At 39.6% G+C, this 26,023-nt stretch overlaps 1 protein-coding gene across 2 annotated transcripts in view; it reads left to right on the forward strand.

The window, feature by feature from the left end:
* The window catches only part of DPH6 (diphthamine biosynthesis 6), a 349,689-nt gene that overhangs the window by 130,073 nt on the left and 193,593 nt on the right, over positions 1–26,023 (forward strand). The window contains exons 7-8 of one of the 2 annotated variants that reach the window (XM_024200992.1): positions 14,654–14,748; positions 21,832–21,919. The exons of the other annotated variant lie outside the window; for it this stretch is intronic. Coding sequence (XP_024056760.1) covers positions 14,654–14,748; positions 21,832–21,919 — 183 coding nt within the window. The remainder of the gene's footprint in view (positions 1–14,653; positions 14,749–21,831; positions 21,920–26,023) is intronic. 2 annotated transcript variants of the gene reach the window in all.

Below are 26,023 nucleotides of genomic sequence, written 5' to 3' on the forward strand. Positions count from 1 at the left end.
GCCAGTACTGGCGTTCCCATTAAAATGGGGTCGCAACTCACTTTGGGGTGAGTTCCAAACCCACAGTTTGGAACCGCTGCTCTATGACCAGTTACACAATCTGGGGAGCTTACCCCTTTGTGAATAAGAAAATGGGAAGTATTTTTAACAACATAATAATTGTGTCTTCAAACTATTGCATGACCATTCAATAATTGATTTTAAATAATTTTGCTTATAGGCTAAAACATATTTCCAATATTTACTTTGTATATGTGAATGAGAGAGAGAAAAATGATGGTGGTGTTAGTCCTTTTTGATTATTTTATTTGCCTCACACATTTTTCCCAATCCTTGTTGTCTATGGTATCCAAAGTTTCAAAGTAATTCTTACCAAAAATGTGAGCTTGGAGCATAATGTAACTGGTAATGAAGTAGAGAACATTTCACCTCTAGTTCACTGCTATGAATGCAGCACGTAGTAGTAGTGACCAGAAGTCATTGCTGTCTGATGTCTGTTCAATGACCTGTGTAAAATGAGTTGGCAGTCTCACTGCAGCTCCTAGTATACTGGTTCATGCATCCCAAAAACTCCTTACAGTTGGCTCCTTGTTGACCGTCTCAAAAGAAAGGCAAGGACTGAATGGGTATAAAGGACAGAACTAACTTCTTACCAGGGTATCCCTCCAGCAGAGTACTGAAATAAGTTGGCAGGACAGCATGAGGAAGCTTACACAGCTAACATTGTTCTGTAGCTCTTTTTGTGGTATGCATGGTATAAAAATCAGCACAAATAAATTACTTTTACTAGATAGGTGCCTTTGATCTAGTGAAACTGAAGCATTAACTACAAACTGAAGATAAATGCTTGGGTTTATGATTTTTAAGAACTTATTTTCTAGCAACCTGATGAGGTCTTTCACATCAGAAACACTGACAGACACGAAGGGATAAAGAGAGAGCCCAGACATCATGGTGAGGGGGCAGAGAGGGGACATGATGCCTCAGCCAAATCAAGGAAAATATCACATTAACTCCATTAATAAGGCTGCAGCTCTCACAGACCCCCATAGGCAGGAGGAGCCCAGAGGCTCCTGGTTCCCTCGGGGCAGAATGTCTCTTTCTGCGGAGCCCTTTCAGACCCACCTGCCCAGTTCCCCAAGAGCTGTGATAATAGAGGCCATCTCCAGGCTCTCCTCTTTCATTGCTGCTGTTTGTGCTCCTCTCATCCCAGTCCTGTATATCTAATGTATTTATATAACCCACCATGACTGCACTATTTGAGTGCCTCACAAGATTTTATATATGTAAGCCAGCCAGCTAGGTTGTGAGGTACGTCCATTTTACAGATGAGGGAACTGAGGCACATAGAGACTACAGGCCAGATTTTCAAAGGTGTTTAGTCACCTAAAGATGCAGATATGCATTTTTTGGGATTTTTTGAATAGCACCTAAGCAGGGTAGGCACCTAACTCACACTGAAATTAATGTGAGTCGGGTGCCTAACTTGCTTAGACACTTTTGAAAATCCCACTAGAGTTGGAGATAGGTGCCAGCTACCTTAGTAAATCTTGAACAAAGTGACTTTCTTAAGGCCACCCGTAAAATCTGTGGTGTAGGAGGGAATTGAACTGAGGTCTCCCAAGTCCCAGGCTAACACACTAACCACTGAACCACCTTTTCTTTCCAGGCCATGCTCCCACTGTGAAAACCCCTCGTGGCTGCAGTTACAGAGTCAGAGGCACTCTGCCCCCAAAATGCCCCATTGTCTCTATGCTCTGATTTCTGATAGGCAAGAAAGGTGAATGATTTTATAAACACACACCTCTAGGCTCTATGGTTTATGCTCCAGCCATATATTAGATTAATCTAGCTGAGTCCGTAGAGACTATTCATGTTTAAATGTAGAGGGTTCCACTTCCTGTTTTCTTATTCTTTCCTGGGGAGATTCTGGCTCAGCCCATGAAAAAGCACTTAAAATCAAGAGTCTCCTGGTGTGGAGAGTGACAGAATGGGCCTGCAGTGCTGTCATTGTGCCATATATGTGGCTGTGATGCCACCTTCTTGCCCCAACTCTGATGTTCTGTGACCAGAGGTAAAAGCATCAGGGTTGGGTTGTTGCATAAAAAAACCCCCAAAACACTATTTTCCTCTCTCCCCGTCAGCAGTGGAGATACCACTAATAGCAGGTGTAAAAAGCTATTTTCTTTTTGCTGGTAGAGTTTGGCTGTGAAATGAGCTTTCTGAAAAAGGTAGGTTAAACCAAAGGATACGATTTAAAGCCTTTGTCTTTGGGAAACATTTCCCATAATAACCAAAGTGATGCGAGGAGAGGGGAAGAAGAGAAGAGACATTGGATAGGGGAGAGCCAAGGGAATAAAGGGGCATGGTTGCTGCTTCCCCCTCAGTTCCTTCTTACTGCTCATGGTGAGAGGTGGAGCTCCCTGCTGCTTCTGAACTTTGGCTAGACAGCCTTTGTAAAAAAGAAAAAAAAATCTTGTATATAGTTGTAGGTTAGTTTAGTTTAGTGTTAATTTAGTGTAGTGAGTAAGTTAGTTTAAATTGGGATTCACTATGGAGAAATCCCAAAGTTTTAAATGTGTTGTGCAGGGCCATGACCCCTCTTAGCGATAAGCATAAAAGTTGCCTAATTTGCTTAGGTGAGCGACATGAGGGACAAATGTTCTATTTGTACCTCCTTTGAGACAAGAATAAAAAAAAAGAGGGATTTCCTCCTTAAAATACATCTTCTCAAGAAGGCAATGCATCCCAGAGGGTCCTTCTGGCTGCCTAGCCATGTATATGTTGAAAGATTCTTGTGCTGCCCTTCGATCACTGGGAATCTACACTCCAGTAACAAAGAGGAAGCAGTTCAAGTCCCAAACAGAGTACAGATCTTACCACCATCAGAGATTTCAGAATGCCTCTAGAAGTTGATCTAAGCCTCCTAGACATCTCCCATTGGCATTGTCCACAACACACCTTTCTACACCAGACTTTGATGACTTTGAAGCAGTCATTTTGATATCTCAGTTGAGGACAATGTCTCATCTTCTACATACATCCAAACCCTGTATTGTGGAAGTACCTTTCTCTCTTTTACAATGCATTGGCAGAGATTACATCAGACAAGTGGGTCATCAGCCCAGAAAAGGAGGGTTACGTTATCCAGCTCACCCTCCTCCCTTTCCCCAATCCACCTTTCAGGAATCTGTCTTACAAGACTATTTTAGATCAAGAATTATAGTCTCTATTGGAATTGGGGGCAATAGAGGAAGTTCCTTACCAACACAGAGGGAAAGGCTTCTTTTCCTGCTATTTCCTGATTCTCACAAAGAGAGATGGTTTTAAGAAATCTGATTGAATTTATCAAAAAGATGAAATTTAGGATGGTCACCAGGGTATCTGTTGTCCCTTCCTTGGAGACTGGAAATTGGTGTTTGCCAGTGACCTGCAAAATGCTTCTTGTCATGTGGAAGTACATCCCAGCCACTGAAAATATCTTCAATTCATGGTACCCATCATGCACTACCAATACACTGTTCTATTCTTCAGCCTATTGTTAGCCCCCAGGGTGTTTTCCAAGCGTATGATAACGATAGCAGACCATCTGTGCCATTTAGGAGTTCAAATATTTCCTGACCTAGGCGATTGGCTAGTTCAGGAAGGGTCAAGGTCTCCCGTCCATAACAGCATCCTCCTTCTCAGACATCTGTTCTGTTGTCTAGGTCTAATATTGAATGTACAGCAATCAAAATTACATCAAACACAGCAAATAAGTTTCATAGGGACTGATATCAGTGCCACGACTGCCATGGCTTACCTCCTGATGGACAGGTTCCAGTTCATAGCCTCTGTCTGAGAGCTCAAGACCAACTTGAGAACAACAGTGCATTCTTGTCTACAGCTCTTGGTTCTTGTGCATGTGGGTCTTGTGCATGTACATGACTTAACATGCCAGAATTCACCTCATATGTCTGCAGGCCTGGCTACTGTCCAAGCATACATTCGCTGGACATACTCATTTACATACCCGTATGAGTGTGTAAGTCCCTGAATTGGTGGTGAGACCCTCAGAATGTATGCATAGGAGTTCCTTTCCTGCCACCAGAGCCAACTATGACATTGATAGGAGACGTGTCCACTAGGTGTTGGGGCCCCATCTGGGCAAACTTCAGGTTCAGGCCCTTTGGATGCCTCTGGAACTTTCATTCCATATAAATATGCAGGAACTTTGAGGTATCGGGCCTGTGAGATGTTCATTTTCAAGTTCTCACTGACAGTACCATTACTATGTTTTATCAGAACAAGCAGGAAGGTGCAATGCCATCTCAGCTTCCTTGCAGAGCACCCCTTTTTATTGACTGAGCAGTCCACTTCTGCATAAAGAACAGTATCTTCCTAAAGGCCTTTCATCTCCCAGGGTTGAGGAACACTATTGTGAATTCCCTCAATAGGAATTTCATAGACCATCACAAATGCTCAATAAAAAGGGGTGCTCTGGAAGGAAGCTTCCATGAATGGGAATACCCAATAACAGACTTGCAACCACTCTAAACACCAAATGGAAGAGATTTTCTTCCAGGTTCTGACACAGATGCCTTTCTTCATGTCGTACCACTTGCGGTACGTTTTTCCTCCAGTCCCTCTGATTCCTAGGATGATCAGGAAGCTCAGAAGAGACAAAGCAGCCTCATAGCATTTACCTGGCCACGGCAGTGCTGAAACAAAGATTTACATGAACTCTCCATTCATCCACCCATATCACTACCTCTGCGTGAGGATCTTTTGTCTCAAAATCAAGGCAAATCACAGCACCCAAACTTGCAATCTCTTTACCTAACAACATGGATGATCTCTGGTTGAGCAATGAAGAAAGAGTTTGCTGCTGAGAAGTCCAAGCCATTCCGGTGAACAGCAGAAAAAATTCCACCAGAGCCACTTATGCAGCAGAATGGAAAAGATTTTCAATCTGGGCAGAATCTCATCAGCTATCTCCTGATAATACAGACATTAGATATATACTAGACTACCTGCATAGTGTCAGTTCAGTGAGAGTCTATTTAGCAACCGTTTCTGCAATACACCCCACCAGTGGATGGGGTTTTTTGTAGCCCTTGATATTTGGATTTTTAAAGGGTCTTATCAATGTGTACTCTTCAGTGTCCAATTCATTACCTTTATGGGACATAAACTTAATATTGATGTGTCCCCCCTTTTAACCTTTCTCCTGCAATTGCTGTCAATGAAAACATTGGTTTTGGTGGCAATTACCTCTGTAAAGAAGGTGTCAGAGTGCCAGGCACTTCTAGCTGACCCTTCTTTCTCTCAGCTTGGCCGGTCTTAAGATTCCTTCTTTCACGACCTGCCTATCTCTGAAATCTCTTTGCCAGAGGGCTACTTTCCCTTCCTTACATTCAGGGTGGAGTTTATTGAGCCATATATGTCCCAATCCTGCAGTAGTAATTATTCTGCATCTCCCTGTAGGGTTCCAATTTATGCAAACAGAGTGAAGCAAAAGGAGAATGTTGCCACCCTATATTATTGAGAGAATGCTGTTACCCAATTAAAACCTCAAACATTTATTTAAAAATTAAGTGACTTTCTTTCCATGAAGAATTATCAAACCTCACTGCCCTGAAAATGTCATTGTTGAATATGTGAGGAGTTTCCGCACAAGATTGTTACCTACATGGTACTTTTATTGATTCATGGTTGGTTGAAAGTAGTCTATTGACCATTACATTTCAAAATTCATTCATTATTTTGATGTGAGAGGTCAGTATTTAGAGCATGGTCCTACAGTATTATTTTTCTGACATCATAACTTCTGCCTAGAGCAATAGAAAACAGTACACCCCAATGAACCCACTACAGTAACTCCTCACTTAAAGTCGTCCTGGTTAATGTTATTTTGTTGTTATGTTGCTGATCAATTAGAGAACATGCTCATTTAAAGTTGCGCAATGCTCCCTTTTAATGTAGTTTGGCAGCCGCCTGCTTTGTCCACTGCTTGCAGGAAGAGCAGCCCCTTGGAGCTACTTGGGGAGACTTGGAACCAGGGTGGACCGGCAGCCCCCTATCAGCTCACCGTTCCCCTAAGTTCCCTGTGCAGCAGCCGCCCAGCAGGCTATCAATTGCCATCAGTTCAACTGTCCCTCCCCCCACTGCCATGTGCTGCTCCTGCACTCTGCCTTGGAGCTGCTCCCTGGAGCCTCCTGCTTGCTGTGCGGGGAGAGGAAGGGGAGGTGGTAAGAGGGGGACTAATGTCAGGGTGTCCCTTTCCCCCCTGCTCCTGCACCCCGCTTACCCCATTTCCATAGAGCAGGGGGAGAGGGGGGACACGACAGGGCTCAGGATGGAGGGAGCTTCCTGGCAGCAGCTTCTGTCTCAACTTGCTGATCTACTTAAAAAGACAATGTACTTAGAGTACGGTCAGCGTACTTAAAGGGGCCTTGTGCATCTCTCTCAGGGCTGGTCTATACTTAGCCGCTAGTTCGGCGGCTGGAAATCGAACTTCCTGGTTCGATTTATCGCGTCTGGTCTGGACGCGATAAATCGAACCAGGAAGTGCTCGCCGTCGACTGCGGTACTCCATCTCAACGAGAGGAGTACCGCGGAGTCGACGGGGGAGCCTGCCTGCCGCGTGTGGACCGCGTCTGAACCGCGGTAAGTTCGAAGTAAGGTATGTCGACTTCAGCTACGTTATTCACGTAGCTGAAGTTGCGTACCTTACTTCGACTTGGGGGGTTAGTGTAGACCAGGCCTCACACACAGGGTGTGTGTCTCTGTCTGCTATGCTGTCTCCCCTTCCTCCATTCATGCTGCCTTATACAGTGTGAGGCTACATTAACAACAATAGGTTAATCCTTGAGGGCTCAGCTGATTGCTAGTTCATCATTTAGCAGTAAGGCATTCCCTGGGAAATATCGCACCTTCTGACTTCACCACCTCAACCAAGCTTGACAATCATCATCGCTGTGTACCAGTATTAAATTGTTTGTTTAAAACTTATACTCTATGTGTGTGTGTGTGTATATATATATATATATTGTCTGGTGAAAAAAAATTCCCTGGAACCTAACCCGCCCATTTACATTATTTCTTATGGGGAAATTGGATTCGCTTAACATCATTTCGCTTAAAGTTGCATTTTTCAGGAACATAACTACAACGTTAAGCGAGGAGTTACTGTAAGGCCAAAATGTTTTCATGTCGCAATTTTAGGTATGAAGAGAATTGTGTGTAGAGTAGTTAGAGGACTCTCTAGCTGTGGTTTTGTAGAACCAGTTCCTCTGTAGACTGGACAAATAGAGATTGACTCTGCCTGAGTAATTTCATTAGATGTTTGGGATTATACAGTTTTCTGGCTAATAAAGTTAAATAAAGTAACTGTCTCTTATGTTTAAAATGAATAAGTGTGTAGTAGATTCCCACATTGGTGCTTCATTTTCCATTTGGAAAAACATGTTGTCACCTGATTTTCAGCTACTTCTTATAGCTTTAATTTATATGTTTAAGTCAAACCATATGTGTTGGATAGAAATTGGTCTCCCTTTTATATTAAATGGCAGCTGATTTCTGATGCCATGTTAACTGTAAAATGGACATTAGCTAAAGTGAGATCTATTAAGTGGAACAAACTTTGAATTAATTACCGTATATACTCGATCATAAGCTGGTTCGTTTATAAGCCAACCCCCCCAAGATGAATAAGTAAAAATGGAAAATTTTTATAACCTGTTCATAAGCCGACCCTATAATTCAGGGATCAGTAAACTTTGGCTCACGGGCCATCAGGATAAGCTGCTGGCGGGCCAAGATGGTTTGTTTACCTTGAGCGTCCGCAGGCACGGAGGTAAACCTAAGTAAACAAAGAGTCCCAGCGTGCCAGCTGCTTACCCTGACGGGCCGGGACAGCAACTGGTGGGGAATTTTTTTGGGGGGGAGAAGCTGGGAGTCAGGGGAGTAACCCCTGTGACCACCCCCCACAAGACATACCCCTAGCCCGGGACCCCCACACTCTTCCCATCCCATCCCTTCCCACCTTATCTGGGGAGGGCCAGGGGACGATGTCTCTGATCTGGCTGGAGCTGCTCCGGCAGGCTGGGCAGCACGGCCGCAGCCTGCTCCAGCGGGCCAGACCGGGCGGCGCAGCCGCAGCATGTTCCAACATGCTGGGCCGGGCGGCACGGCTGCAGCCTGCTCTGGGGGATCGGGCAGGCGGCACGGCTGCAGCCTGCTCTGGGGGACCGGGTGGGCGGGCGGCACGGCTGCAGCCTGCTCTGGGGGGTGGGGCTGAGCGGCACGGCTGCAGCCTGCCAGCCCCAGAGCTGCAGCTGCTTTGGAGGCTGGTGGGAGAGCAGTGTGGCCAGAAGCGGAGAGACTCTGGCCCCGCCTCTTCCCTTCTGGCTCTGCTGGCTGTGCTGCCTCTCCTTGCTCCCTCTGTTGGGGGGAGGGCTGTGTCCCACCTCTCACTCTCTATACCTGTTCATAAGCCGACCCCCTTCTCTGGTGCTTCCCTTTTTTTACTAAAAAAAATTCGGCTTATGAATGAGTATATACAGTAAGTTCTTTTCTGATTTATATCCTGGAGATTAAGGTTATGAGTGGAATGATGTTCTTCTGTGGCTTCTATTTTATTATGGATAAGGCCCTATGTGAATTGCAGGATGATTGTCAAAAAATTGCAGCTCTGTTGCGGACAAACCATGGAAAATTGCGGAAAAGTAGTAACAGACTTTATTATTTGCAGTAATAAAGTCCATTATTACTTTTCTGCAATTTTCCACTGGTAGGGGTCTGGGGCTGAGAGTGAGAACAGGGGGCTGGATAGTGCGGGCTCCCACTGTCGGCCGCCCGGGACTGAGAGTGGCCACTCGGGCTGACAGCGGGGGAGCCCACTCTCAGCCCTGTGGTGGCCAGGACTCCTGCTGTCAAAATTATGGTGGAAACCTAATATTGCAGAATCTGCAATTTCCTCAGTATCGCAAGTTAAGTAGGGCCATAATTGTGGGTCGTTTTTATCAGCACAGTAAAATAATTATATTATTTCATTGTGACAAGAAAAGTTCTTGAATTATTTTTTTCTAAATAGCTAGGTGTTGATTAATTATGTTAAATTGAGATGATTATATTTGCGCTCTTGTCCAACTGCTTCCCTTGTACTAAAGATGCCCGATCCTTGCTAAACTAGATGGCTCTATTGGCAACATGCCAAGAACCCTACTCTATGTAGAACTTTTAAAAAATCAAAATCAAATGCATGCAACAGTAATATTTGCTTGTACAGTATTTTTCCTTGATAGAGAATTAGAAATTGTTTGTGGTTTGAACAGTTGCACCAGAATTTAATTATTACTTCTTGGCCTGTTGGTGAAGATGAAGTGTATAGAAGGTTTAATACCTGATATGTTCTCTGACTGGGAGCTATAAAATCTTTCCCTTGCAGCAGGTTGGATTCAGTAATTGAATTGGCCTTTCCCATCTCTGACTACTAAAATTCTGTGATAAACTCTGCCTTCACCTTGCAGTTTCATGGTCAGGATAGCAGGAGGATGAGTTGTATTGAGTATGTGGGCTTCACTTTGTATACGTAATGAAAGCTTTATTTGTATCTTTGTTTGATGCTGGATTTCATCTAGTGTAAAAGTTGTTTCCATGATACTCTGGTATTTGTTTTAGGTTTAGAACTGGACTGGATATCAACTTTTCTTGAGTGGTGTAATTTGTAAATATAATGAGAGGTGAGGTTGTTTTGACCCATTACAACTATGAGGCAAGATCCCCCTCTCATGAAATTTAGGTTTAGCTTTAAAAGTTATTCTTATTGAGTTGTCATATTTATTATGCATGTCAGATCTAGCTTGCAAAACAAGATAACACAAGTCTGTAAAAAATGTTAGTATTTTAAAGTATTTGAAAGCTGGTTCCTGTCTCACTGATGGCAGCTTGAAAAATATAGCTCAGCTTCTTTTACTTCTAAAAGGCACGTTAAGAGCCTGATCCTTTGAGGTGCTAAGTATCTTCAGTTGCTAGTGACTTCACTGGGAGTTTAGAATGCTCAGGACCAAATATGATCCTAAGCCCAATGGCACTGAAAGTTGGGATTTCCCAACAAGGACAGCAAATTTAGACTCTAGGCTTTGAAGTGTTTGATGTTGGTTTCCAGGAAGAACTCACAGCACTCAAGGCTTAAAAGCAGAACCATCAAGTTTAGAAATAACTTACACAGTAAACATTCATTCCTTATTCTCACTGTGAAATATTTTTAGTTAGGCTACATCTGGAAAAAAATCAGACAAACTTCTTTGTTCCTCAAAAATACACGCATTTCATAGTTGTTTTTTTTTTTAAGATAAACAAACCTGTGTATTAGTTTTATTTTTCAGTAGCTCTATTTAGTATTAATTGCAGCAGAAGCTCTTGGCAGGAAGAAGAGTAAAAGGTTCTGACTAACTGTTTTGTAAGTTGTCCATTCTTATTGTATCAACATTAATTATTTTTGATAGATTTGTCCTATAAAAACCTTGCTGCACTTTTTGACAGGTGAAACTGTCTTGTATGTCAGGAGTATAATTTTTGAAAATGAAAGCTTGATTAAATGTATGTTTGGTTATTTTTACACATGGAGATATTCTCTCTTTAGGAAGGAAATGCCTGTGATAACATTGGCTTTAAAAAGATAATTTTATCTTTATTTAAAACGAGATTTGAATTTTCCATCACAAAATGAGTAAACAGTCATGTAGAATTTTATGACAGATACCATCTTTGTCTGAGCTATTAGATATTTTTCAGAAATAAAAGGTTGACGATAGTGCAAGCAAAATGGTATTTACCATTTTCCAGCTTCATATTCAGTGTCAAAGGGCTATGATTAAAAATGTGATCTCTGATCCTGTAAAAGGATTAAGTTCTTTGTACTTCTTTCTTTTTTTTTATGTTTGTGTTCAGAGTCCCTGGTGTTCTTTATGCTAAGGTGATGACTCAAGTCATCCAGATCTGTTAAAAATATTTTAAAAGAAATACTTATTAAAGAAAACTGAAAGTTTAACTAACACTCTCCATACTCAGGAATACTAGTACAGTTTTATTGTAACATATCAGACATATCCATTACCTGAAATCCTCTGGTAGCATTGTAAAAATAAATCCCCTAATATAAAAGTAACCTTAGTCTTGTGAAAATATAAACAGTTTCACTGAAAATATATCTATAAGACTAAATGCTTATAAAATAATGTTGCCTTAATTTTAGCCTGGAAAAAAAAGGATATGGGGGACTAATATTTTTGATCTCACTCCAGTTAGAGACAGATACAGACAGTTGCTCTATCATGTATAAGGAATGAGCTGAGGGTGCTCAACACGTTAAGCATCAGATGCATAGTTTACAATGATTCAGAATTGAATTGAAGTCACAAGGAGTTGGATCAGCAACGACAATAATAATAATAATTAATAAAAATTACACATAATAGATTTTAAGGCCAAAAGGACCATTGTATTATCTTGTCTGACATCCTGTCTATCACTGGCCATTAATTTCATCTAATTACCCTTGTATTGAGCCCATTGACTTCTGATTCTGATTCATTGACTTCTAAATCACATCTTCCAAAGAGGAATCTAGTCATGATTTGATGAGCTCAAGACATGGAGACTCCACCACTTCCTTTGGTACTTTGTTTCAATGGTCAATCACCCTTACTGTTACCAAAAAAAAAAAAAAAAAAAAGTGCCTAATTTATTATTTGAATTTGTTGGGCATCAGCCTCCAGCCACTGGATCTTTTTCCACTAGATTAAAGAGTCCCTTACTACTCGGTATTTTCTCCCCACAAAGTTACTTGTACTGTACAGTGTAAACAAGTCACCTCTCAATCTTTTTTTGATAAGATAAACAGATTGAACCATTTAAGTCTCTCACTGTGAGGTATTTTCTCCAGCCCTTGAATAATTTTTGTGGCTCGTTTCTGCACCCTTTCTGGTTTTTCAACATTTTTTTTTCAAATGCGGACCCCAGAACTGAACACAGTATTCCAGTGTTGTTCTCACCAATGCAGAATACAAAGTACAGTCATAGAATCTTAAAAATGTAGCGCTGGAAGGGACCTTGAGAACTCATTGAGTCTGGACCACTGTGCTCAGACAGGACCAAATAAACCTCCTTACGCCTACTCACTACTTCCCTGTTTATCCATTCAAAGATCATATTCGCCTTTTTTGTCACAGCATTACACTGAGGGTTCATGTTGAGTTGCTTGTCCTCTGTGACACCTAAATCCTTTTCAGAGTTACTGCTTTTCAGGATACAGGCCCCCATTGTCTTGGGCACACACACAGACAGAGAAGGTGCAAGTGATGTGGTTTAATTAGGCAGCAACTTTATTAATTCAACTCCTCTGGGAACTATCCAGCTAAAATATGTACAATGCAGGTCATGATTTCCCCTGGTGGAGAGCTGCTGTTAGCCCCTCACCCCGCCATAGCATGCCCTAGTCCATTGCTGGAAGCCCACTGCCTTCCCCTTGTTAAGGGTCTGGAGAAAGGGGGTTGTCTCCTCACTTTACCAGACATTAGGAGTCCTAACCCCATTCCCCACGTTCTTTAGGGGATGCCTTCCACTAAGTCCTCTTCCAATTCCTTATTATCAGGGAATCAGATCCTCTATGGAATGAGTACCTCCACTGTACACTTGCCATGAGGAGGTGCTAGCAATTAGCTTGACTGCCTCCCTCCCACCCCAGCTTGTGTACCCAGATGTACTACGTCTACACGACAAGCTAGGAACCTGATTCCCTGATAATGTACACATACCCCCGCTAGCTCTCATTGAGCTAGCACAAGTATAAATAGCAATGTAGCATTGGTAGCATCAGTGGAAGCATAGCTGAGCCGTGCCAAGTATATACCCACTGGTTTCAGGCAGGTTTGTACTCAGAAGGGCTCAGCCAGGCCTCCTCTGCCGCTACCAGTGCTACTGCATCTACACTGCTATTTATACTTGTGCTAGCTCAATCAGAGTTAGCATGAGTATGTGTACACAAGTAGGGCATCATACCCCTAGTTTGTAGTGTAGACGTATCCATAGTTAACAGTTCCCTCCCTAACACTGGTCAAAAATATATCCATTCCCCAGTCAGAGAGGTGTACCCTATTCTCCCTGAATAATTCATGTAACATGTATGATTTTTTGGTGGCTAATTGCCAAAACTCTCCATTCCAGATGCTTCACACATCTTCTGGCCTTGTCAACCTGTGGAGGCCTGGTGGGTTCCTGCTGTGTACTCCACTGCAGCATTTTAGATCAGTGTATAGTCACCTGCCTGGAAAAGGCCCTGGATCCTGCCCTAAGTCTCTGCCCTGATCCAGTGAGCTCCATTTGCCCTGATGGAAACCCCAGACCCAACTCCCCCGAGTGCATTCAAATCAGCTTTCAGGGCTGATTCTGGCATCCAATCTTCCCATTCAAGGAAACCCTCCATGCACATAACTCCCAGTGAAGTCAATGGAAATTCCACAAAGAGAGAGATTGCAGGATGAACCTCTTAAAGGATAAGTGCACAAGTAACAATGTTTATAACTTTCTTAAAAAGAATGAGGACCACTTAAAAGTCAAATTATAACCACAAAATCGTGAGGTGCAGGAGTGGAATCATGAGTCTAGAAAAGCTTTGTACTGTGTCCAATTAGCATTTTTACTGTATCATAGATTTAATGTGTGCTCTTAGCATAATTAAATTCCTACATTGCATGGTTACCATCTACCATTACAGTGTTGTTAAAACAGAATTAGAATGTACTGTTCAAGAGATTGGCTCTACGCTCTTTACTCAAGCAAAACTTTGGATCAGACCTCAAGTGAGAAACTGCTAAATTGAGGATTTAGGATGATTAAAAACAGACAAATAGACAAGCCAGATACATTATACATGAAAGTAAATGTAACAAGTGCAAAAGAATACTATCAGGTAAATACAAAACAAAGTGCAAAAAAAAATATGAAAAATGTTCAGGGATGTAACCAAAAGAAAATGGCTAATGTTTCTTCCCCTCTAAGGGTGAAATCCTGGCTCCATTGAAGTCAGTAGGAGTTTTGCAATTAACTTTAGTGGGGCCAGGATTAACTCTTTTACTTGAAGATTTGGGAAAGAGTTTGAGCACAATTGTTAAACCTGTTGCTATAATAATATTATGTGTTTGCTGAATTCAGTAGCTTCTGGTCAGAGCTTACAACACAAGATATCTCACAGACTGTATAATGAGATCTGGGAATGGATGTAAAGGTTATTGTTATTTTCTAGCCAGTTTCCTAAAGGAATCTTATTTCAACATCCTTCCATTTCTACTGGGGTGCAGTCACTGAGATTTTTTATCTGGATGGTGAAGTGTAACTATTGCAGAGATGAAAAACAACATGGCAGTAATTTTTGGAACTTTAAAAATATTATGAATCAGTTTGTATAAAGTACTGTAGAGGAGAGTCAGAAACTTACAAGTACATCCAGTGCATTTTAGAGTTTGTTCCTTTTTTTAGAGTTGTAGTGAGACACCTAGATTGAGAAATTACTATAAGCCCTGTACACACATACATTTTCAGTAAAATAAATTTGACGCTATGTATAAGAGCAGCAATTATTCTAACTACCTGTTTTTTCCTTTTGTCTCAGCTCTCTAAGAAGTATGAAGTTCATGTTTGTGGAGAAGGTGGGGAATATGAAACATTCACTTTGGACTGTCCTCTGTTTAAGAAGAAAATAGTTGTGTAAGGAACTGTTTCTTCCCCTTCCTTAAATTTAAGTGATGGGAACATATTAACATTTAGCTTGAGGCAACATTTGTTGGCAGGAGTAGAACATGTCCTCTAAGTTCACAAACAGTCACTTTGTTTAACGCTGGCAAAGTCCTCTGAAAACCTAAATCAGTGCCTGACAAGACGAGGCCTTCATAGAAGGCTATAAACTTTTTAGACATTTGCACTTTCGTTTACTTGCTGATTATGGCCTGCAGTAAAACTGGTACCTACACACTGACACTTTTATCCTTTCATGAAGTGCGAATTGCCTGTAATATTTATCTTTCATTACAGCTACATTTGATAAACTGCCACATCAGTAGCCTGTGGGTTCCATTAACTCTGTGTCTTTTTTTTTTTCTTCTTTTTTCAACTTTAGTGACTTAGAATGATAATGCTAAACATTTTCCATCAGTTACTAAGGGGACATTTTTGAATGTAAACTTACTTGAATCCATCCAGCTACTCTGAGTAGCTTATTTCTTTGCTGAAATTTGTTAAAATCTGTTTAGAGGGATATGCGAAATTTCTCTGTCTTAATTCAAGTTTCTCAGTACATGACGCTGAATAGCTTAGCCGTCATATTTTGAGATGTTTTGACTATTGTTCCTATTCTTATCCAAGTAAACAGTCTCTAATAACGGAATGTCACTTGCATACCATTTCAGATACATCAACTTATGGAAGGTCAGCATTATGGCACATATGGACATTTAGTGCTGTAATGAAACAGGCCCATTCTTTTATATCTTCTTCTAGCAGTAGTAAGCAATAGAGGAAATGTGGCAAATTTACTGTGCAATTCAGGGCTGATACTATTCCTGTTGAAATCAATGGCAAATTACCATCAATTTCAGTAAGAAAAGGAGCAGGCATTTATGGCACTTTATTATTTTAGAGATAAGATCTGTTTGGTACAGTGACTTCATCAAGGTCTCTATTTTCAGCCAGACAAAATGTTGTGGTCTGATCAGCATTGTATTGATAATTGGTAATATTGGTACACAACAGCATCATCCAGAAAAAGAGTGGCTAGCTTTCAGTCTACATTTGTTATAAAATTTGTTAGTTGACATCATAAGATATGTTCATATCAATGCATTGAAATTTGTTTGGCTGCTTTTCTTTCTTGCTTGCTTGCTTTCTTTCTCACGCTCACACTCACATACATTGGGATTGGGTGCCTAACTCCCTTAAGCCCTTCGAAGTCCCTGCCTGAATAAAGACAAGTCTGCGGTAAAATGATTTCATGTCTTACTAGAAAGTGTCAGTTATTGTTAAGGAGAGGAGAGGATTAATATGGAGGGCTATATTATGGTCCTTACTCTCAGGTCTAGTGGAACTGCATTTGGCACCGAATCTAAGGGTAGTTTCTTTAAGATGCCACCAGACTCCTCGTTGTTTTTGTGGATACAGACTAACACTCTACCCCTCAGAAAATTAAGATGGAACATATTAAATGGATTAAAAACTGGCTAACTGATAGGTCGCAACACGTAATTGTAAATGGGGAATCATCACTGAGATGATGGATTTCTTAGTGGCATCCCACAGGAATCAGTTGTTGGCTATCCTGTTTAATGTTTTTCTCAGTGACCTGGAAGAAAACATAAAATCATGACTGATCAAGATTGCAGACAATACAAAAATTGGGGAGTGGTAGATAATGAAGAGGGCAAATCACTGACAGAGAACAAGCGAGATCGCTTAGTAAGCTGGGCACAAGCAAACAATATGGCTAAATGTAACTATATATATCTAAGAATAAAGAATGTAGGTCATAAAGGACGTTATTCTGGGAAGCAGTGACTCTGAAAAAGATTTCGGGATAGGGTGGATAATCAGCTGAACTTGAGCTTCCAGTGCAACGCTGTGGCCAAAATAGCTAATATGATCTTTGGATGCATAAGCAGTGGAATCTTGTGTACGAGTAAAGAGGTTATTTTATCACTGTGTTTGACACTGGGACATCGGCTACTGGTGTCTCCAGTTCAAGAAGGATGTTGATAAATTGGAGAAGGTTCACGGAATAGCCACAATTATTTAAGGATTAGAAAATGTGTTTATAGTGTTAGACTCAAGGAGCGCCATCTGTTTAGCTTAACAAAGAGAAGGTTAAGGGGTGACTTGATTACAGTCTGTAAGTACCTACACGGAGAACAAATATTTTATAATGGGCTCTTCAGTCAAGCAGACAAAGTTATAACAAGATCTAATGGCTGAAAGTTGAAGCTAGACAAATTCAGACGGGCAATAAGGCATAAAAAATTAACAATTAGGTTAATTAACTGTTAGAACAATTTACCAGGGTCATGGAAGATTCTGTATGACTGACAATTTTAAAATCAAGATTGGATGGATTTTTAAAAAGATATGCTCTAGGAATTTTGGTGGTGGGGGGTGGGGGAGGAGGATTCTATGGCTTGTGTTATACAGGAGATCGGACTAAATGATCACAATGGATCCATTCTGGCCTTAGAATCTATGAATCTGTGACTCTATTATTGCTTTTTAGAGGTCCTTGGCTATTTTGATAGATACTCTAGAGACTGTAGGTAGGCTATTCCATTCACTATGGTGGTGTAGATGCTAGGTGGTTAGATTGTCATAGTTCAAATATATTTCACTTCAGTAACATTTTGAAGCCTAGATGAAGATATACAAGTACCTCTAAGGACTTTTAAAGTAACAAAAATCCTATGTACTAAACTAGTCCAATTCTTCTCCCTAAAAATAACTTTGTCTGCATGAAATGTAGATCCCAGCAAAAAACAGTGAAGATGAGTCTTCCCCATAAAAAATGGAAAGAGAAAATCTAACTCACCTATTATAGTAAATAGACTCCTGGGTAGTATTTTTCCTGGATGATGTTTTTATCATACGTGTAATGTCTGACAAAATGCATTTCCTCAAATTTTTCTCTGAACAGAAAGGCAATCTGCTAGATTTGTGGATAAGAGAAAATTGCCAGTAGTGATGCTTGCTTTATTACGGAATGATGGCAGTCTAGTTAAGGCTCTGTGACTCGCCTTCCCTTATAAGACTGATTTTTTTCCTACCCTTCCCCCACCAAGCTCCCTTTGAAATTATCTCTTACTGCTGAAATTTCTCATGTATCCTCTCATGTCAGAGGAGAATTTATGAGGGACATGCTCAGTTAGTTGAATTAGACATCTGAAGATGTACAAGTTTAAAGATATGCAAAATTTAGGAGAGAAAGGATGAACTTATGGATAAAACAGGAAGGAAAGTCAGGAGATCTGGTTTTGCCAGAGTCTACTATAATTTGTTCACCAAATCACCTAGACTTGCTAGTTCAGAGGTGCTGAGCACTTGTAGTTCCCATGGAAGCCAATGACACCTGTGGATGCCCAGCACTTCTGAAAAACAGACTTTAACCTTTTCCTTCAATTGAAGCAGCCAAACAATCTTAACTTGGCCCTGCAATGATACCATGCAATAACCATACACTCATGTTTAATGCATATTAGTGTCTTTGGTCCCAGATTAAATTAAACTGTTGGTTTTTTGGGGGGGGGGGGAGGGTTAGTTGGATTGTTTCTTATTTTTTTCTGTCATGATATCAGTACTGGGCAGTGTTTGGGTTATTTGGGTGCCCTAACTGCATTTCTGTAACTTAGCATGTTTGGAACACTTTGAAGTTTAACCTTAACTCTGAATTTTCTGGGTTTATGCTATTTGGTTTTGAGATGATTACAGCATCCCTGAGATGTTTTTTTAATCTTTAAATTACTTATATATAAGGCTAAGATTTAGTTATGGGTATTTTTAATAAAAGTCATGGACAGGTCACAGGCAGTAAACAAAAATCCATGGCCCATGACCTGTACTATATACCCCTGACAAAATCTTGGGGGATCTGATGGGAGGGGAGCAGCTCAGGGGCACCGCTGGTGCTCCGGGGAACTGGGGACAGCCGCGCGCGGCCCAGGACTGCTGCTGGTGCTGGCGGGGAACAACCCGAGGCCACTGCTGGTGCTTTGGGGGCCCTGGGGTCAGTTGCACCGGCCGCTGCAGAAGTCACGAAGGTTCTGGAAAGTCACAGAATCCATGGCCTTTGTGACAGACTCGCAGCCTTATATATATATCCACAAATTCCCTTCACTCCTGTCCTACTCTAGTAGAACCCATCTATCCAACCACAGACCATCCTCAAATTTATCCTCACAGATTTAACCAGCCTTCAACAACTGCCATGAACTACCATTTCTCTACTCTCTTTGTTCAAACCCACTGTACCTACCTTATTCTTCTTCTTGATGGGGGTCTGAGATCCCTTCTTCTACTGCAGTGTTTCTTAGTTTGTTCAGCTTGGTGACTTTATTTAATGCCAAATACAGTAAAAACAAACAAACAAACGCCCCATAGAATGTCCTCTATTTATTTATACATACATATGTACATACATACATACCTTAACATCATCATTTCCAAGTAGGAAATGTATGCATCCTGGAAAAGAAATAGACTTCCCTAAATATTTCCTGGTAATTAATAAACAAGAAACATTTATCAAGAATATCATCATTAAATCCTGTGGTATTCCTACAATCCATCTCTTCTTGTATGTTTTTATTCATGGCGCGCATGAATTTTATCCGTTTCCACTTCCTGCTTTGCATGAGAACAGAATTCAAAATGAATGACTAAAGATAATTATTTGTTTTCATACAGGAATATTTTATTGTCTTCATTTAATAACTATATACAACCGAGCCACAGATTTCACTATCAAGAATTTCTTAGTGATCCTGATTAAAAAATGCATTAGCATTCATTCACTAAAGCTGTCCCTTGGTATTATGTTATCATCTTAGGAGTTTTTAATGATCAATTCCAAAGCATGTTTATAAAGAAAAATGATATTTTTAACTGATCTCTTTAAGGAAATCATTCAAGTCTGACCAAATGCTTTCAAATGTTTCCAGTTTGGTTGTCATTATTTAAAAGGGTATATTAGAACTGAATCCCTGCACCTATGAAGTCTTATGTAGTACTGTGTCTTAGGGCTTGTCTACATGAACAACTAGAGTGCTTTGAGCTAGTTTCATTTCAAAGAGGACTAGATCAAAGCACTTGCACGAACTGTTCATGGGCATCAGCAGCACATGGACAGTTAGACCATGCCAGGCTAGCATGGGGTAGAGTCACACCCCAGCATGACGTGAACTAATTATTCATGTAGGCAAACCCCTTATTTAAAGTATGCTTTGCCTCTGAAAAATCATTATGTAAAAATGGAATCTTGGGGTTCCGTGTTTATTCTCTCTCAGAGACTCAATAAAAAATTTGTTCAGTTGCCGAGTAAATGAGAGGTTTTCAAACTTCCAGCCCTACAAATTGAACCTGGATCTGGATGGTAAGGTGGGTTCTTTTACAGTTTAGCAATACCAATGGAACTTAGAGTTAATTATTCTATTGATGTGTGAACAACTATATCACCCATATCTCTCTCATTGTATCGATTCTTCAGAGCAAGGTATAATTTTTTGAAGTATTGGTAATAGAAACTTATTTTAGTTAGTGAAGTAGAAAATGAAAGTCTGAATACAGAGCAAAGTAGGTATCTTCTATAAAAAGATATTTTTTCAGTCACTTTTTGCCCATTGCTGTTCTTTAATGTTTTCCAAAGAGACATCTATCAGGTGTACCAAACTCGTGAATCCGTGGGAACAAAGCAGTTGTAAAATTCACCAGTGGATTTTCAGCTTAAATCTTTCTGCTCCCGATACTGCTATTTCTAACCTACATTGAATGTCGTCCTGATAACAATAAGCCAGATCATCACCTTTTGGAAATTGATATAGCTATGCTCATTTAGACGAGCTGAGGATCTGATCCAAAATGTTCTAGGGATTATTTGCAATAAGAACACTCATTGGTTGTGTTCTGACTATAAACACTGGTTTCTCTAGCTGATGCCAATGTCCTTCCTTTAACTAACTTAATTTTATCATTTGACCCCCTGGATATCTTCCACTTACTCTGTAAATAGATTACATCCTGAAAGTCTTAGTTTACAAAGTAGAGTATCTGTACTTACACTTCCTTAGTGAAAATGTCAAGACTGGTTACTTCAGTGTAATTCCAAATGAACTATCTGTGGGCCAATAGCTTTACTGAGTACAAAAAACCCCAAAACTAATAATTTTTATGCATATGACTTTCTCTTGCACTTCTGAGATTTTTTTGTATCTCATCTTCTGATACTGTATTTTCCCTTACCTATCTTAATTCCATTGCTAAATGTTCTAATTTTGAAACAGTGCAGGTGAGTGCAATAGATACTGCCTCTTATGAATTGGAGGTTGACAGATTAGGACTGTAAAAATGAAAACTAAATATTTACTAGTTTCAGTCAGCGTGTCTGAAGTTTACACCATTCCCATTAATGCATTTGGCATTAGCAAGTTGTGTCTAGTAATCCTTCCACATGAGGTGTAAGATAGTTAAATGGCACAATCAGATTTCTCAATGGAACAAATATTATAGTGATTCCCGGAGCATTATTTAGTGGGAAATGAGGTTATCCCAAGATTTAAAATGCTGATAAAATAAAAACTTAGTGGTTCTCTTGACTAACAAAGGGTTGGCTTGCTGTTGTGTCATCAGAGCTTCAGTCATCATGTCATTTATACTTACATACATTCACACTAAGGCCTGGTTACACTGCTCTGAAAGTTTGAAATAGACTTAAAATGGGTGTAAATTGCATTTATTTTCCACACATTTTGCGGTTGAAAAGGAAGCTGAAGCTAAAACCCCATTGTTTAATGTTTTATGTTTTCTGAATTAAATTTATGACAATGAAATAAAATGCAAATTATGAGAGTCTGCTGAGGTTTTTTTTTATATTAAACCAAAACTTCTGACAAAAAGAGTTTCTCTTAATTAATCAGTTTTTTTTTTAAAGCAACAAAACCCTTGAGCAGTAGTTGGTAAACCATGTTGAATAGTAGTGGAGGGACAATGGACATAGCCTGTCCATAAAACCATGCATTAAAATACGGTGTTTATGATTCTGTATTTCAGGGACTCATCCCAAGTAGTTGTACATTCAGCTGATGCATTTGCACCTGTGGCTTACCTCCGCTTTTTAAAATTACACTTAGAAGATAAGGCAAGTACATCTTTCTAAATCTTATGTTCCTTTTAATAGACAGTGAAGACATATGGACTACTTCCTTTTTATGTTGCTTTTCACAATTTGGACTTCATCCAGGTTTTTGGCTCTGTCCTTCTATTTGCTGTAAAACCTGTACTTACTTTAACTGGTTTTTGGGAATTGCCATCAGAAAGACCCAACACAGATCCTCACTTGTGCCAAATGAATGAATGGAAGTAGTATTTGTATAGCATTTTTCATCTTGAAACCTCAAGGCGCTTAGCAGACACTGTTCAGCCAAGCACATGTGCAACCACTGAAGTGCAGCCACCCACGCTGTGGAACACAACTGATACTTTTGTATTAGCAAACCCTATAAACAGTGTTCAGTTGTTGTGAGATTGATTTTCTTATTGCTATTTTTGGTGAAAAGTAGATGTCGTTTAGAGACCTGTTGATCCCCAGTAGATGAGTTGTATCTACCAGACCCTCATTTCACATATGGTAGACAACCCAAGCTAGTAATGATTCTAAGTCTGGGAGGTGAAGCATCAGTTCCTAATCCTATTCCAGTCAGCTACCCCTCAGTAAGATGAGTTTACTGCAGAGGAGATATTCTGTCATATAAGGAGAGAGCTGTCCAGCCAAACTTGATAGAGAGCTTAAGAAATATTAGCAGTAGTTCAAAGGGATTCGGTTTGTTTCTAACTTATGATAGCATGGAAAGTGTGCAATGCAGGAGTAAGAGCTCTAGTAATGGTAATGGTAGAGGTACATGTGTGCTGAAAGATTCTTGAGTATTGCAAACTTACCCTGACGATAGCATTGCTAATGAGGTTCAAAGACAACATTCTTTTCTTCCTTTTTGTGAGCACATTTTACCATTCTGTTTTCTCTTGATTATTATACACATGCAGTGAACCTTTCTGCCTTTTGCATGTTTGTAAATGGTAACATTTCATTTACAGACTTCTATACCCTTAGAGTAATTTTGAAATTTGGTTGTGCAATATTTCTGAATGATAAAAAAGAACATATTGACATGTTTCTGCAATTAATGACATGTTAAGAATTTTGTAAAGGGCTGCCAATAGTACATCAAAGTAGGACTTTTTGTTACCAACTTTATTTTACAACATTAAACTTAGGCACACTTACTAAATAATGTTAAAATGCAAGTAAGTTATATGGATAATAGATTTATAAGAGATTTCCTTGATGGCTTTTGTGTCAGGTATGAAGGTATTTCTTCTTTTAAGATCTATCTTGAAGACTGCTTTTGTTGAGGAAACATGCCTGTTGATCTTCCTGCTGTGCTAGAAACCTTCTTGGTATTCCTTGGGGGCGAGGAAAGGGGGTTCTGGTATTGCAGCTGATTGTAGTTTACTTTCCTTTTCTGTTTATTTTTACAGTCTGAAAATCAGTCAAGCTACTTCATATACAGGGATCATTACTGAATGCATCAGCGGGGGTTTTTTTTTTTGTTCATCTGGTGACTTTTGAACACTTCAAGTATACATAGAGTATCAATTGTCTTTATTTAGGAGAGACAATTTGTATATTTTTATCAATAAGCAATACTGTCTCAATTTTTGCATTCTCTCTCTCCAAAGAGATAAAATGTTTCCCTATTTTCTTCCCAAATGACCTCATTCCTAGCTTTCCAACTGTGGCAGGTACTCCCTGCTTCATCCCATCCATTTCTTGTTTGGGATTTTTTAAATGTAAAATTTTAAAATATTTGTATGAGAGACTTTGTGAAAATGATGTCAACCAAATATGTGAAGTGAAACCAAATAAGCTGAATAATAGAAAACTCTGGTGAGGGAGAGTAGTGGAAATATATTAATATTTCTTTGGGGGCACTGACTTTATTGCTCATGGCAAACTTGATGCTAAAATGCACCATACATCACTACAGTGTGACAGGTTAGGGAAAATGAAAAACACAAAGCTTTACATAAATCAGGCAAAAAATCGTATTAAAATGCATTACATTTTATATAAGAATCAAGATTTTACTTTTATCTATTCAGAAGCTCTTTTCCCCTTCTTATGTAGATGTTTCAGATTTTGTTAAAGCCTCACAGTTTCAAGCAGTTTTATAGCAAATCATATTTCAAATTCATTGTAGACAAAGCTGTCACATTCTTAAAGAGGTAGGGTTATAGAAGCATGGTCTGGATTTTGGTATACACTAACATCTTCTAGAGTTAAAAAGGAAAATAGTTTATTTTCTAATGATGGTGTCATGGGAAAAGGCATTAAAATCTTTTGGCTCTAGATTAATTTATGTCATGGTATACTAAGCTATGTTTTCAAGAAGTTGTTACTATGGAGAGGCAGTCAATCTTTGAAGAGTATAACATGTTACTAACTTAGCATAGTTTAACCACGAAATGTTTAAGTGACACTGTCAAGATTGATAACCATTGATAACTCTTGTAGTATGGTACCTTTTCTCCTCCATTATGTGTTTACAAAACCCATGAATTTTTTTTTTAATCAGTCGGTAATTCAGCCCTTGAGAGCTACCTTACCACAACAAATCACTGTGTATACACAATGGGAAAAATGTACTTCAGTAGAGAAATTGATTTTAGTTTCAAGAGGTTATTAAAAGCATGAGAAAAATATTTGCAATTTATGAAAAATATATAAAAGTAGTCATTTATATAAGCATTTTGGAGAATCCATTAATAGACTGCATAGTATTTCCAAACACTAAAAGGCACAGTGTTATGTGGCTCTAATATAAATCACAATATCAGTTTTGTTATGCATATTTCATCGCTGAAATAACATGTCTATTTCTGTGTTTTAAAAGTCCCTTCTCTTAGTTATGTTTCACAGGCATTAATTTTACATTCTTTGAATTGACTATTTTATAATCATTTCCACAATTTTGGGAAGTACAATAAAAGAAATCTGTGCTCTCTTTGCCATTCTGCGGTGCATTTTCTTCAGATAAATTTCTTCATGTTTAACTACAAAGACTGGGTGGAAATTTGTTTTAGATTGTTTCTGGCAGCACAATGAGCTGTTGTGCCTGAGGGAGATTAACATTTTATTCATTGTTCTCGTTTAATACATTACTGTGCAACTTCAAGATGTATTTTTGCATAATAATTGAAAAGCTTTTTCTCCACCCTCTTTTCTTTCATTACCAATGATACAGAAAAGGCTAAAAAGATAATTTTCTTAATATTTTTATTAAAGTTTATAAAAACATTGGGTATCAACAGATCAAATAAGCTTTTTTCCTTGGTTATTATAAACAACTAAAAATAATATTGTTATTAATAGCACATTCATTTTGATAGTCCATGGAGGCCTCATTTACTTCATCAGAAAAAACAAGGTCACCATTGTGTTGTACATCACATAGAAATCTAGCTTCATCAATATTTTACTTCTCCTATAAGAGCTTGGCTTTGTACAGCTAAAATGTGAAAAAGCTTTTTACTTGTTCATTGTTTGCTGTGCTTGCTGTCGATTCACACATACCCCTCCCCACAACACACATCCCATTACATGCATATAATGAGTGAAATCTTAAACCCATTGAAGTTGAATGGGAGTTTTGTCATTGGCTTCAGTGGGACCAAGATTTCACGCATTGTATTTTGCTTTATAGTTTGCCCATATGAAATCAGATGCTTCTACAGAAGATCACTGGTTTGAATCTGACCCAGGTGGTAGTGAGCTAAAATTGTTACTGTCTGATAACTGGTCATTGGTATGTGAAATACACTGGTCGTCTTTGTCAAGTTCCTAATGGACATGTGTCCATATTACAAAAGATAACATGACAAGTAACACCAATTGGCACCCTTGTTTATAAAGAGGCCAAGGATTGAATGTAAACTGAAGTGTGCTTTCACTCCTAGCAGTGGGCACTCCAGACTAGGGCTGAGGCATATGGAGCAGTGTGGGGAATCTGTGCTGTGCAAGTTCTTTGGAAACAGAGGATTTCAGTCTCCAGGACTGTCAAGGGGGGGTATCTTTCGCAAGCACCCAAATTCACTTCGCCAGGAAAAAAAAGACTCTTGAAACCTAGAGAGCTTGGTTGAAGAGGAACTGATTCTGTCTGTGTACTTGATACTCTTGCGACCTTGG

This window comes from Terrapene carolina, unplaced genomic scaffold (genome assembly GCF_002925995.2).
Source record: "Terrapene carolina triunguis isolate 2854851 unplaced genomic scaffold, T_m_triunguis-2.0 Scaffold96, whole genome shotgun sequence".
Classification (NCBI taxonomy): Eukaryota; Metazoa; Chordata; order Testudines; family Emydidae; genus Terrapene; species Terrapene triunguis.